This window comes from Rhinatrema bivittatum, chromosome 1 (assembly GCF_901001135.1).
Source record: "Rhinatrema bivittatum chromosome 1, aRhiBiv1.1, whole genome shotgun sequence".
NCBI lineage: Eukaryota > Metazoa > Chordata > Amphibia > Gymnophiona > Rhinatrematidae > Rhinatrema > Rhinatrema bivittatum.
Window position 1 is genome coordinate 524,610,893 of NC_042615.1, and position 15,136 is coordinate 524,626,028.

Genomic DNA, 15,136 nt, shown 5'->3' on the forward strand with positions numbered 1-15,136 from the left:
GCCGAGGCCGGTAAAGGTGACCTACAGCTGAAGCTGGAGAGAGAGCTCTGACAGCAAACAGTAGGAGGGGGCGGGCAGACAGAAGGGGGGGGGGGGGCGGGGTGGAGGCAGCGCGTCGCAGCCAATCGGAGCACGGATCGCCCGACAAGCGACCAATCGACTGCCCGAGCGACCCGGGACTCCCTGTGATAATACAGCTGCTGGCGGGCGAAGCTGGCTGGGCGCCGTGCAGCGAGGGAAGACGCAGGAGAGCTGCGAAAAGTCGCTCTCACTTCCAGCCGCAGGGGACCAGCTGGCAGCGAGAGACGATCTTTCTTTTATTCGTTCGCACCGTTTCTCCGCCAGGAGCGTCGGACGGACGCGCGTCCCTTATTTCCCAAGCCCCGGTCTGCACTCCTTCCCCAGCTCGGTGCTGGCTAGTGCAACTGGCACAGCCATTGGGGGGGGAGGGGGAGGGGGAGGGGGGGGCTCTGATCGCCTGGCTGAAGTGTGGTAGCCACGTTGCTCCCCAGCACAGCTCCAACTGCAGTTGCCCAGCCCGGGAGTGAGCCCTGCAACGGAAGCCGGGATCTACCGTGGCTTCAAGTCCCTCAAGGCAGCTGTTGCTCCTCTTCCAGTTAGAAAGTCTTTTGTGGCTAATTTTTGCATAGTATTTATCATACTGTCCTTCAGAGGAGTGGATGCCATCCTTGTCCGTCATCTTCCTCGGGCGCAGAACACGGGTAAGTGCAGTCATCGAGGACAAGACACCGCCCCTACCTCCACATCCTTTTTGAAGTCCACATTTTGGTTGAATTACTAAAAATGCTGTAATCCGCCTTGAATTCTATTTGGAAAGGCAGGTTTAAAAATCTAAATCCAAATAAATAAATAAACATTTGACTACAGAAGCAGTCACGGCCGACATTATGTAGATCTGTAACAGCAGTTTTGTTTTGTTTTTTTTTAATTTAGCTAATGTATTCCTTTGATATGTACTGAGAGATGGGTAGAAAAGTAACACTAGACGTTTTATCTTCGAGCGTGAAGGAAGCTGGGCATCTAGAATTAAAACTTCTAGACTGAATAAGTGCTCTCTGGTCTAAACGACTGCAGGGTAGCCAACTTACTGCTTGACATTTTGGCGCCTACGTCACTCTGGGAAATGATGGATGGTAACGTAATTAAACAGATTTATTACTGTCACCCATTCAGTTCTTCTGGTGATTTTTCAGCTTTAGTGTAAACAAAGCGACAGATAACAAAAAGTTAGGCGAAATAATGTCCTCCCCCTGGCGACTTCACCTTGAAAGTGACAGATACAGCTTTGTGAATAAAATATGGGCCTGACGTGAACCTTGCCTTGAACAGATAAAACTTGGTTTTTGTTCTTGGTTTCAGCTAATGTGCTTGATGGATGTATGGACCCATACACCATGCAAATAGGGATTTGTAATAGAGTTGTTAGATTTTGCAGGTTATTGAAGTGACATTGACGCAGAGGTGACAGAGCAGGATGTCTCCCTGAAGTGTTTTCCCCCATTCTTCAGAAGTATTGCTCTTAAGGCCTGATTCAGTACGGCTTCTTTTTTTTTCCCCCATTTTGTAATCTAGAGAAATGAAGTTTAGTAAACCAGACCCTTGAATCCGTCAGTGCTGAAAGAGGGACTGGCCGGGACAGTGACTAGAATGAGCCCTTTCTATGTTTTGCAGTGAAGCTGAAGAGACCCGGGGAGCAGGAACCCCTTCAAACCATGTACGAGCTACAGGAGGCCCCGGGTGCTGCAGGCTCCTTCCTGCCCAGGGACCTAGAGATCGACGTGGAGAGCTTGGAGCTGGAGGAAGAGGGAGATGGGCCAACGCAGCACCACCACCACGGTGCCCTGCAGGCGGGCAGCCAGCCCAGGGAGGAGGAAGATGAGGAGGAAGGGGAGGAGGAGGAGGAAGAGGAGGAGGAGGAGGAGGAAGAAGAAGACCGGGCGACCCCTGCTTTCAGCCAGAGCCGGGAGCTGGAGAGGGAGCAGCAGCAGCAGCAGCAGCAGGTGGTGGAGCAAGCGGCTGCGGGGCCGGAGAAGGCAGGGGAGCAGCGGAAGCTGAGCCGGACCCCCAAGTGCGCGCGCTGCCGCAACCACGGCGTGGTGTCCTGCCTGAAGGGCCACAAGCGCTTCTGCCGCTGGCGGGACTGTGCCTGCGCCAACTGCCTGCTGGTGGTGGAGAGGCAGCGGGTGATGGCGGCACAGGTGGCGCTCCGGAGGCAGCAGGCGACCGAGGTGAGAAAGCTAGAGGCCCGCGCGCGCACCCTGTATGTCTGACTCATGCCTAGGAAACTGCGCGCATCACACTGCGCCACTGCCACTGTGTATATACGTTAGGGATGTGCATGGGGAAAAAAATGAATCTCTTTTTAGTTCACTGAAATGAAATTATAACAAAAACAATAAAAGAGAAATGAAGGCGCTGGGTTCCCCCTTCCGCCCCCCCTAACAAAAATCCTCCAGTACTGCTGAAATACAGAGGTGATCCTCACTTTGGTCCCCTTCCCCTACCCTCCCACTGTTATTAATCAAGCTGACTTGGGGACTAGCCACTGCTATTGCTGACATCAGTAGCGTGGGATCTACTTAGTGTTTGGGTAATTGCCAGGTACTTGTGGCCTGGATTGGCCACTGTTGGAAACAAGATGCCCAGTTTGGTAGACCCTCTGTCTGACCCAGTATGGCAACTTCCTATGTTCTTATACATGATGGTACCACATCAATAGGGTGCCAAATAAATCAAAATCGGGTGGGATCAAACCTCAGTCACTCCTGCCTCGCTGGGTCCGGTTGTCAAAATGGCATTTGCTGGTCCTGAGACTGGCCCCATTCTGTTTACAGTCAATAGAACTGGCAGGCATCGTTTTGACAATAGGACATAGTGGGTTGGGATTGTGCCCCATTATGATCCATTTGACCACACAGATGGGATAAGTTCATGCATCCAGGGAGGGTTGGAGAATAGGGGAAGGGCAGGGGAGAGGGGGGGGGGGTGTTAACTTTTATATTTTGATGTTGCTGGGGATGGGGGCAGCCCTGGATTTGTCAATAGGCACTCATTATGCCTGTGCCTAGGGTGGCAAACATTGAGGGGCAGCAGGCTGGCTAAGATTTGCTGCCTTCCTGCTCTGCTAAATCTCATTCAGCAGAGAACAGCCCTCTGCTACCCTGGAATAGATCCTTACAGGAGGTGTGGGGGTGAGTGTGTGTGTGTGTGTGGGTGTGTGTGTGTGGGTGTGTGTTGAGGGGAGGAGGGGGGAGGGGGGAGTAAAAGCACCAAAAGTGCCTAGGAAGTAGCAAAATCCTAATTCTGGCCGTGGGTGGGGGTGGGGGAGGGTTTGGTGATGGTGGTGGCGGCAGCAGGTGCATTCCAGAATGAAAGAAACCCCCCCCCCCCACACACACACAAATTCTGTTGGATTTTTCATTTTGTTTTGTTTTGAAACATAAAAAGGAGTGTTTCATAATATTTCTCTAAATATATAGGTACAGAGTGCTATGAGAGCTAGTGGAAGATATGTATAAGGTACAGAAGGAGACAAAGGAAAGAGACTAGAAAAATTAATTAAAAAAAACAGTAAAAATAAGTGTAAGAAACAGACATAGACAGGGAGAAGGCAGTTCTAGTTCCTCTACTATAACTTGTGCAAAGAAAATCAGCTTACAATCAGGTGCATTAGGTACAATCTGGAAAAGAGCACTGATAAATGCAGTAGAGTGGCAGACTATGCAACCCTGGTCAAAAAAAGCTGGCAGGAATTATTTCAGAAAGGATTTGCAAAAACAAAACAGAAAAAGTCATCGGGACACATTGAAAAAGTGTTAACAGGGGGTAAAAGCCTAACACTGGTTTTATTGCTCAGATGGTACAGTGCTCTTCCTTTCAGGGCTGGAGAGGGTTCTGTCTTTTAAAGTGAGGGTTGACTGGAAATCAAGGTGCAGAATAGTCTAATGAAAGGAAAACGAATTGCCCAGGAGAGGGCAAATCTCGTTTTATTCAATGAGGCTCATACCATAAAACAACAAAATAAAGCCGGTTTGTGGTTCAGGTTTCTCACTGCTGAAAAGAAGGGGCACATTTTGGTTGCATTGTCCTAAAATGATGCCAACTTTTGAAAACAATAAATTGCCATAAACGGGACAGTTTTGTAGCCTTCCTGTCTAGTTAGAGATTGGTGGGACAATGCTCTTCCCACTCATCTCTCACCTGCAGAGCTGTGGCCCATGCCACTGCTATTGATATCATCATAGCAACATAGTAAACCAGGGCAGATGGTCCATCAGCTTCAGAACCAGCTCCTTTTAAATAGAGCTTAAATTGTGCCTCCTATCATTAGATTGTAACTGCCGTGTAGGGCAGGCTGATCCTAGAATAGTCCACAAATTTACAGTGTGCACTGTTCTGGTCATCCCATCTCCTAGTGCACCTAGAAGAGGTTATAGATAAAGGCAGCAAATCTGATTAGGGGCATGAGACAATTTTTATGTGAGGAAAGACAAAAAAAAAAAACCAAAAAAAAAAAACCTAGAACTCTCCAGCTGGGAAAAGAGATGACAAAATGGAGATATGACAGACAGAGAAAATCCTGAAGGGCATGGAGAAAGCACTTTGGAAGCCATTGTTCACCATAGTGCTTAAGCACAACATTAAAGATTTGCACCAGTTTACTCTGGTGAAAGAACTGCACGATTCACCAGTGTTTGTCCCCATCAAAAAAAATAAATTCCAGGACGTTTTAAAAAAATTAATCTGGTGCAAATTTTGCACTGGAGCACAACTGGTAACCAAACTTTAATAAATTATTCCCCTATCACATACTATAAGATATCTGATGCACCCTTGAAAGAAGTGAGTGGCAGGTTTCAAAGGAAACCTGTTTGGACCTGAGGAAGGGAGTTTTGACTCTCAAAAGCTAGTCCAAGACGTGTATTAGGTTAAGTCCAATAAAAAGGTATCGTCTTATTATATATTTATTTCCTTTGTTGAATTTGATTTCTGTTCAGAGAAACCAAAGGAAGTGTTTTTGAACAGGAGGCAGCCTTGACTTGTGAAACACATCGCCACGGGAGTTTTTTAAGGGATGAACAGCATGACCCGGTTCAAAAAAACCAGTATTAGAGAAATGAATGGTTCAGTCCCAGACTATTAAAAGCTAGGAGTCAGGGATGGCACCCACACTTCTGTCAGTACATCCTTAGTAGTACGACTGCTAGAAACTGAAGGGTAGGGGAAACTCTACACGTGCCCTGTTTCTTAAATTGTCCCTTTATGCATCCACTGCTTGTAGCTGTTTGGGAGACGTGACTGACGCTGGTCTGATCGCCTCTGGTAGTGAAGCGGTGACAATTTTATACGCTAGGTCTTTCGTCCAGAAACATGCCCCCAGCACCGGATGCTGTGTATTTTGCTGTAGTGGATGCAGTGCTCTGGTTTATGTGCGGCTCTGGAGCACATCCGTGCTGTCCGGTGGCACAGAGAGGTTTTCCTACAGCGCGGTGAGGGAGGGCACCGGGCACGGGATATAATCAGGTTGGGGGAGCACTGGACAGCTCTGCTCCTCCGTTTCTTTCGCAGGTGGCGGTTGCCACAGTGGGGAAAGCGAGCACGGTTTAGGCTAGGACACTGCAGATGGGGGAAACAGAGAACCGAAGAATCGCGACGGCATCTTATAACAAAATAAGGGGAGGGAGGATTTGTGCTTGGGATGTCCCTTCCGTATTTTCAGACTATGATTATGTAGAGGCAGAGCCGGGCACGGCATTTAACCTCCTCACAGGTCCATTCTGCGTTTATCGCTGGGAGAAATCCAAGTCAGAGACCCTCACAATCGAGTTCTCCTGGAGCCCCCCCTTGCCTTACCTGACTGTTCGGAAAGAGACGGGCGGGAGGGCGTTATTTTGATGCTTTTTATAGAGCAGTTTATATGATGTTTAGGTGATCAAAAAAATATACATTATACAGTATATTTGAGAGCTGGCTTACATTATTTTGAAGGGGACAAATGCAACTTTAACGAATTATTTTGTATTGGATAATCTAACAGAGACATTGCCTTTCATGTCTATGGCGAAAATGCTAAACAATGCAAATGATAAAAGATGGCAAAATACAGCAAATTGCTAACCAACGTTTTAAAAAGTTGAAGAGGCAAAACTGCTTTGTTTGCTTGTTTTGACATTTGAAGAGCACAGAAAAATCGGGACATGCAGCATTTTTCGGTCTGGGACATTCCAACGCTATCTAAATCGAGCTCTAAAAAATCAAGATGCACAATTACTGGGATTTAGTGATCCAAGAATAGGAAAGTTCAAACCATTATAATTTATAATTCTGCCCGTTTACGATAGGTTTTTTCTCGGCTGATGATTATTTCCTGTGTTCCCAACTTACTCTCAGCCCTGTGCAGTTCGGTCTACAAATGCACGCTGGTCATTGGAAATACTGAAAAAATGATTGCCCCAGCGCCTCCCTCATACATGCAAAGCACCCTCCGGGCTGTGTATTTTTCCTGCAAACACTCTTTTATAGGTTTTGTTTTTTTTTTTTTTTAAATTTCAATTGCTTTCTTCCAAAACACATCAAACTGCGTTTAGGTAAAATGTCCCCAAACAAACGAGCCTGGAGCAGCTGTCCCGGGCACGACTGCTTTTCTGATTTTGTTGTCATTGCAGCGGGTCCTTGAAGCCTCGGTCTGTTTTGCCAAAGACAAAAAGGTTGAAAGGCTTCTGGAGAAAAAAAAAAAGGGCTTTTGTTGTGGGTATAAACAATTAAATTGAGCAGTTATTTTCAGTTGAAACTCATACATATCCTTCTCTGCTGCGTTTATTTTGTTTACTGGAGCGGCGCAGGTTTGCTGCCGAGTGTGTTTTACTTATTATTCAGAATTTTGATAAAAGAGAGTGCTTGATGCGCGCGGATTTTCGAAACCCGGAGCAGCAACCCCTTGCTCCGTTTGAAAAGTGTTGTGCATGTAATGGTTTCATTTTTCTGCCTTTAGGATAAGAAGGGACTGTCGGGGAAACAGAATATTTCGGAGCGTAAAACTGTCTACCAGAGGCACGTGCGGACTCCGAGCTTGCTTGCAAAGAGCATTTTGGAAGGTAAAACTTTCCACTGTTTACTTGTGTGGAGGGCTAATTCGTTCTGGCACTGTGTGCATTATCAGTGAAGCACCCTACTGTTTTTAAATTAAGGATTGATTAAACCAATGTACTACCAACCAGTTTATACGCAAACCAACCAGTTTATAAAATGTGCTTTATTTTTGTAAGATGTATTAATGTTGAAGGAAGGATGATTATTGAGATCAGCCTCGGGACCCTAAACACCTATATCCTTGAGGCAAGGAGAGAGGGAGAGATACGATAGAAATATTCAAATACCTCAGAGGTATACATAATGCTCAAGAAGCAAACCTTATTCAGAGGGAAGTATTCACTAGAAGAAAAGGTCACAGGATGAGGCTCCAAGCGGTGAGAGTCAGGAGAGAGCTCCCAGTGAAGTTGACCCAGGCCAAAACAGCCGCAACAGAATTTAAGAAAGTCTGGAATAAGCACTGAGGATCCTTAGTAGGGAGGAAGTGAGGGGGAAATCCAGAGGTCAGCTGACATTTCCCCCATTGAACCGGGAATGATATTAGGCAGACTGGATGAGCCTTCTGGTCCTTATCTGCCCTCATATATTCCAAGTTTCTTCGGGAAGGCTTCACTAAAATGCAAGTGCTATTGCTTGCCAAGATGAATTAAACCTGATAGATAAATTACAATTGGGGAAATATTTTTTTTTTCTCTTTTGCCTCTATCCGGTGGTTAAGTCATAAACAGCATGTTCTCAGATTTCCACAAAATCACTACATGAGCCTATGTAATAATGGCATGAGCCTGATACTTTGGGCTCTATTTATGGAGAATTTTTTCTTATTTTATATCTATAACAAAGCATAAATAACACAGAAAGTGTGAAAATGCTTGACCTTAATACATGTTTTGCAATCAGCTAAGCCAGCTACCAGCTGCTCCACCTCTCCTGTGTTTTAGAAACAAGGTTACAGAAAATATTTAGTAGTATATAATTAATTTTGTAGCAAAATATTATTCAGGAGATGGGAGGATTAAATTAAGTAAGGGCCCTGCTTTAAAGCTGGATACTTCTAGGTTTTGTTCTAAATGATCGATCTGTTATTGTTGCAAAAATAGAAAAACACAACAGCAGTACAGTTTAAGGCTCTTATTTTTTCAAGGTCTTTCTGCAGTTTTGTGCCTTTGTAAACTTTCCCCTCCTTCTTTCTGAAGAAAAAGCTTGTCTCTGATAGAACTGACATTAAATAAATTAATACTGTCATGGGAAGTGCATCGGTCCAATTAATATTGTTCCTCCATAATGCTTATCAGGCTTAGGGAAATACCTATGAGAACAGGATACATAGGATCCCCCAAATCCTGGGAACCCCCTTTCCCTTTCTGTTCTATTTTTTTGTTACAAAGCAGATTATATTCAGGTACTGTAGGTATTTCCCTATCCTCAGCTGGTTAACAACTGGAGTTTGTACTTGAGGCAATGGAGAGTAAAGTGAACTGGCTAAGGTAACAAGGTAGCATCAGCAGGATCTGAATCCTGGCTTTTCTGGTTGGTAGGCTGCTGCTGGAATCACTAGGCTGCTCCTCCACCTCATACTGCTACTCTAAATTTTAATCTGATACTTACAATTAGGAAAGATACTTCAATTAGTATTTTGATTGCAATATGTTATTGAGGTTGGGTTTTTTTTGTTTTAAAGGAGAGTGCAACAGAATATATTTCTGTATAATCGCTTCAATTTTCTTTTGTTTATAAAGAAACAATGGTGACTATACAAGTTATAAAGAATACATTGGGAACTGGCCTGATGGGTAAAGTAGGCACATATAATTCCCAAGTGACCTGATTGCAGTTTAGCAGAATTAATTTTCATTTCATTTTATTTGCAAATCAGGTGAAGCTGTTCCTAGTAGGATGTGCAAACAAATTTTCTGGCATTAGTTTGTAGAGTGGCAAAAAGAGCAGATTATTGGTCCCTGAGAGCTATTATTTACCTCAGCCATGCTCGGCCGGTGTGCATTTAAAAGGCCACAGAAGAATGATTGCTGATCCTGACTATGCTCTAATCGTTACTTGTACTACAGTGTCTGGCAAGCTGCCAGATCGCTAGGCACTGGCTATATTGTCAAGGCAAGTCCAGATGATAGGGGGCAGGTCACACAGTTTTCAATGGCACCGCTTGCCGGTTCCGGGTCTTAGCGTGGCTTATTTGAACTGGATATTGCTTAGGAAAAGGCAGTGCAGGATTTGGGCGGGGATCTTCTGCTTCCTGTGGAATCTCCTTCACCATCTTTTCCTTTTCTTTAACTTCTCTTTTTCTTTTCTCCTAGCTCGCCCTGGATTTTCCTATCACCTGTAACAATTTAGACCTAATGATTCGTCTTTAGAAGCTAAAAAAATGACTTCAACAATAGGTAGAGATAACATTCTTTGACGATGAGCGACAATGTAAAAGATAAAGAGCAATCGTAATACTGTTTTATGTTATGCTTTAGTAACCTGAAATCTGAATATAGTGCAGGCGTAGGAAGGGTTATAGTGCTAGTCTTTCAACAGAGATGGGAATACTTATACCCTTTTTAAAATAACTATTTGTATACTGAATGAACAGTTATGTTGTGTGTTCCATTGCTTTGTATACAATTCTTATTAAAACTACAAATGGAAAGCAATTCTTAGGGTTCCAATACATGTTTTTTTTTGCGTGTCAGGAGCACCCTCGGGAGCAGTTATAAGCGCTCCTCTAGATTAAATGTTCCGATGGGAATTATATTAAGGGGAAGATACCCAGCGATTTGGGCATAGTCTTTGAAGTAGAGTTGCACGTGCTTAAGCCGGCCCCTGCAGGTACTGATTGCAGCGATCCTCTCTCTAAGCCTCTGCCTCCTCTCTTTGCAGGCTATCGCCCAGTCCCGGCCGACGCCTACCTGGGAGGCAGCGCCCCCCTGCCGCCCCCGGTGAGCGACAGAATGCGGAAGCGGCGGGCCTTCGCCGACAAGGAGCTGGAGAGCATCATGCTGGAGCGGGAGATGCTGGAGGCGCCACCACCGCCGCCCGCCGCCCTCTTCCTGCCCCACCACCTGCTGCACGCGGCCGACTACGGCGCCTACCCGGCCGCCTACGGCGCCGCGCCGGCCAAGGCCAAGGAGCTCGCGGGCCTCCTGCCCGCCTGCCTCGACCTGGGCGTGCAGTACTCGGGATCCGGCAACGTGGAGCTGATCTCCTCCAACGTCAGCGTGGCCGCCACCTACCGCCAGTGCGCCCTGCCCTCCCGCTTCCTGCTGTGGCCCAAGGGCGGGCCCCTGGGCGACGCCTTCCTCTACCAGCAGCGCCGCCTCGTCAGCTCCGCCCTCGCGCCGGCGGCGGGGGCCGCCTGGGGGGCGCCCGAGGGCCCGCAGCTGGCGGAGCGCGAGGCGGCGCCCGCCCGGGCGGAGGGCTCCTCCTTCCTGCGGCCCCCGGCGGGCAGCGAGGGCTGCTGCCCGCCGCGGGAGAGGTCGGCCTTCTCGCCCCGCCCGAGGAGCTTCGCGCAGCTTCCCGACAAGGACCCGGGCAAGGAGGAGGAGGAGGGCCCGAGCCGGCAGCCCGCGCCGCCCAAGTGCGCGCCTTTCCTCTCGCTGTTCCAGCAGACGCTGAGCGAGAGGGCGGCGCCCCCCTTGCCGGCGCCCTACCTCAAGGAGTCTTTCGAGGAAGCTTCCAAGAGGTTCAGGGAGTGCGCGGCCAAGGAAAGCCAAAAGTACTCCTTTACAATAGACAGATGTGCAAAGGACTTTTTTGCCTCCAAGCAAGCAGGGACAAAACTTTCGGCAAACGAACCCCTACCGTTTTCTGTTGAATCGATTCTTAAAAGACCTTCCACCATGATCGCCCATACTTCTCAGTGAACTGTGTCTGACCTAGAACCTTGACCTTCTTCTGAGCCCCATTTTGCCTCAGTTTGGATGTGTGCCTGATGTAAATGTTTATCTGTATTCTGTACATAAATGTGCATGCTATTTTTTTTTTTCTGACTTGGCAGTTTCCTCCTGCTCCTTTGCCCCTTCCAGCTCAATCAGAACTGGGGTTGAGATCTGGTGCCACAGCTGCCCAGGGATTTCCTATCCTATTTTATACATTCGCTCCTACTTTACTGTAGTCCAGTCATCCCAGTGACAGTCCTCGGCCAGGATCACACACACCTAGGGCCCCGTCTGGAATCCTGCACTCACGGGCCCTAAATCTGGCTGCTGGTGGTCACCATTGCACAATGACTATGACTCTGTCCGCAGGGAGCTTTGAACGATACCTCTCCAGCAACCCCAAGCCCAGCCAACCCAGAGGGTAGAGCCGAAGACTGAACCCCAGGTTCCTCCTCATGGCACTGCCCCTAATCCTGGTTGATCCAATACGTGCATTATTTCCAACTTGTGGACCTAGATACATTTAAATGTACAAACTGAAATCTGCACATTGCACAAGCTGTAAAGTGAGGAATCCTGCACACTTACTGCAAACACAATAAAACATAATTTGTTTATAAATTGTAATTTGCTTTTTGTTATATGATTGATTACTTCTGCTCTGCGCTTTGTGGACATGCAACATAAATGTGATTAAATAACATATTTGGATTGCTTCAAGGGTCACTATCAGAGTTGGGATAATGGAAAAGATATTTTTGAAAAGCTGGAGTCTACATTTGAAAAAAAAGAAGCATCTTCTTGATGTTATGCATATTTTGAACATATGGTTGACTGTTTTTTGATACAGATAAGCCTTCCAGTGTGCCATTTATTTATTTATTTATTTTTATTTTTTCTATACCGATATTCCTGTATACAATACATATCGCACCGGTTTACATGGAACTGAACTGCTGCAATGACGAAAATTTGCTTGTGGTTTTTGCGGCTCAGTTACAAATTCTAGCACTTGGAGTGTCAAGGCAAGGTGCAGAAATATGCTACACTGTGCCCGAAAACCAAAAATAGCGCTGAAGAGAAAAAGTTGCAGCCAATTAATGAGGTATGGCACAATTTGTATGCTTTTTTCCCAACGAGCTGGGTTTGAGAAGAATACTTTAAATAGTGCCAACATCAACTTTGTCCCTGCAGATTAGAGGTTGTGGGAAAATGGAAGCTTTCCCACCCAGAAAACAGACAGATAAGAACACTGCTATACTGTCCCAGTGGTGGAGAGTGGGATAAACCAATCCTCAAATTCTGTAAAAATTTTTTTTTTACAAAAAACATTGTGTACAAATTTTCCCCTGCTTTTTTGCAGCGGTAAGTTTGGAGATCAAATAACCTTAGCCAGATACCTATTTTATTTGGAAAAAGTCATTGAATTGCCTGGAGATTTGCCCTCCCCTTGCAATGTATATATCTGCATACCATTAAAATTTTGGACCGGATTTTAAATGCCCTGCGCGTGTAAATCTGGCCGGATTTAGGTGCAGAGGGTCCTCGCGCGCCGGTGCGCCTATTTTGCATAGGCCGCCAGCGCGCGCACAGCCCTGGGACGCGCGTAAGTCCCGGGGCTTCGTAAAAGGGGCGGGGAGGGGCGTGTCTGGGGTCAGGGGGCGGTTTGGGGCGGGACTGGGGGGTGTGGCGCTGGCCCGGGGGCGTTGTCAAGGCCTCCGGACCAGTCCCTCCGAGGCCGCTCCGATTTCGGAGCGGCCTCGGAGGGAACAAGCAGCGGCGCGCGCAAGTTGCACAAATATGCACCCCCTTGCACGCGCCGACCCCGGATTTTATAAGATATGCGTGGCTACGCGCGTATCTTATAAAATCCAGCGTACTTTTGTTCACGCCTAGTGCGCGAACAAAAGTACGCGCTCGCACAAATTTATAAAATCTACCTGTCTGTGCGCCTTCTTTTCCAGAGAATCAGCAGTTTGCTTTCAATTGAAAATTTGGTAGGTTTTTTTTTTCCCCATGTGGAAATCTTCAGTGCTGCTTGGAAAATATGCTGTTAGCATTAGCACTGGTGTTAAATTAACTCTTTAGCGCTGGTGCTAGGCCCTGTGTAAAAGAGCTCCTTGCAGTGCTGGAAGCCCACTAGTCTCTGCCAGTCCTGTTGCTTGCTTTTACATATCATTTCTATTGCCTGTAGACTGTAAAGTGCATGACCCACCTAATTTCTTAATGCCAAAATTCCATTTTATTAACTTTAACCTGAGCGCATCCCTTTAAACTAAGAAGTCAATATTCAAAGGCTTTATCCAGGTAACTTTTGGAGGTGTTCCTATTCAATTTTAACTGGTAAGAGCTGATATTCTGCACTATCTGGAAAAATTAGCTGTGATAAATCTGGTCAGAAAAAAACCTGTCCTAAAGTTACCCAGCTAACTTTATCCAGGTACCTTTAACTGGTATACTCAGCAGGATACTATATGGCTATGTTGTGCAGAATAACAGAGTAAAGTTATTTGCTTAACTATACATAGGTAACTTTCTTGCCCACTGAATATCAATCTCTATATGTTTGTTTGCAACATATACTGTATGTCATGGTATAATTTAATGGGTGACTAATCTGCCATGGGATCATTTCCTGCACTCTCCCATTTATAAATCTTCTTTTATTTAGCCTACCCTGTGTATTTTTATTTATTTATTTCAATCTCTTATTCATTTAGGGGTGGATTTTAAGAGCCCTGCTCGCCTAAATCCGCCCAAATCCGGGCGGATTTAGGCGAGCAGGGCCCTGCGCGCCGGTGAGCCTATTTTACATAGGCTCACCGGCATGCGCAGAGCCCCGGGACTCGCGTAAGTCCCGGGGTTTTCGGAGGGGGGCGTGTCGGGGGCGGGACCGAGCGCAGCGCCGTTTTGGGGGCGTGTCGGGAGCGTTTCGGGGGTGGGTCCGGGGGCGTGGTTACGGCCCGGGGCGGTCCGGGGGCGTGGCCGTGCCCTCCGGACCCGCCCCCAGGTTGCGTCCCGGCGCGCTAGCGGTCCGCTGGCGCGTGGGGACCGCTAGCGCCTCCGGGAGGCGTAAATCCCCCGACAAAGGTAAGGATGGGGTTTAGACAGGGCCGGGCAGGTGGGTTAGGTAGGGGAAGGTGAGGGGAGGGCAAAAGAAAGTTCCCTCCGAGGCCGCTCCGATTTCGGAGCGGCCTCGGAGGGAACGGAGGTAGGCTGCGTGGCTCGGCGCGCGCCGGCTATACAGAATCCATAGCCTTGCGCTCGCCGATCCCGGATTTTAGCGGCTCCGCGCGGCTCCGCGCGTATCTACTAAAATCCCGCGTACTTTTGCTTGCGCCTGATGCGCCAGCAAAAGTATGCCTATTCGCGCGGTCTGAAAATCTACCCCTTAGTTCCAAAAGAAAGCGACTTACAAAATGAACATAAAATTCAATAAATAAAACATAAAAATCCATACAGACATGAAATAGATAAAAATAAAAACCAATAAACAAGTACAATCTTGCCACTACCCCCAGAAAATCAAATCATACTAATAACTACATGTAGATTAATCATTCTGCCATATAAAGCCTTAAAACATAATTCAGAAAGGCCTTGCTAAAAAAAACCCATAGTTTACATTGCTTATGAAAATTCAGATAAGATAGCCCTCCACCAATCTGAGTTCTTTTGGAAGGGAATTCCACAAACAAAAACAATATTCTCTTTGAAGTAAAGGTCATTTTAGTCAAAGAAGTAATTGCTAATTGTTGGTCTTAAGAGGAACAGAAAACTCTTTTTGGATGAGAGACATTTATTCTATCCTGCAAATATTGAGGGCATGCCCCATAAATCACTTTCTGTACAATTGCCAAGATCTTAAAACTTATTCCAAAAGTGACCAGTAACCAAGGAAGATGTTCCAAAGTAGAAGAAATATGATCTGACAACTTCAGCCCCATTATTATCCGAGCAGCTGTGTTTTGTATATACTTAAGCCAAATAAGTTGTTTCTTATCTAGCCCAGCCAGCAAGGAATGACAGTAATCTAATCTGCCAAATATGTTGCCTTGTTACCACCAGGATCAGATCTTCTTCAGACAAATAAGAATAACGATTTCAAATTAATCGAAGTTGCCAAAATGGCAATTTCACCAAATTGT

The 15,136-nt window shown here is 46.5% G+C and overlaps 1 protein-coding gene across 1 annotated transcript; it reads left to right on the forward strand.

The window, feature by feature from the left end:
• The first annotated feature begins 501 nt into the window (after positions 1-501).
• DMRT2 (doublesex and mab-3 related transcription factor 2) lies at positions 502-11,793 on the forward strand. The gene is made up of 4 exons (XM_029613196.1): positions 502-722; positions 1,693-2,249; positions 7,013-7,115; positions 9,991-11,793. Exons 2-4 carry the CDS (start codon positions 1,734-1,736, stop codon positions 10,971-10,973), a joined length of 1,602 nt encoding a protein of 533 aa, XP_029469056.1. The 5' UTR covers positions 502-722; positions 1,693-1,733; the 3' UTR covers positions 10,974-11,793.
• The last annotated feature ends 3,343 nt before the right edge of the window (positions 11,794-15,136 follow it).

What these genes read in the sequence shown, in the direction of transcription:
- DMRT2 (XM_029613196.1), top strand. Translation starts at nt 1,734, where the DNA reads ATGTACGAGCTACAGGAGGCCCCGGGTGCTGCAGGCTCCTTCCTGCCC. An exon ending in GGAGGCAGCAGGCGACCGAG is followed by an intron (nt 2,250 to 7,012) that starts GTGAGAAAGCTA and finishes TTCTGCCTTTAG; the next exon opens with GATAAGAAGGGACTGTCGGG. An exon ending in TGCAAAGAGCATTTTGGAAG is followed by an intron (nt 7,116 to 9,990) that starts GTAAAACTTTCC and finishes CTCTCTTTGCAG; the next exon opens with GCTATCGCCCAGTCCCGGCC.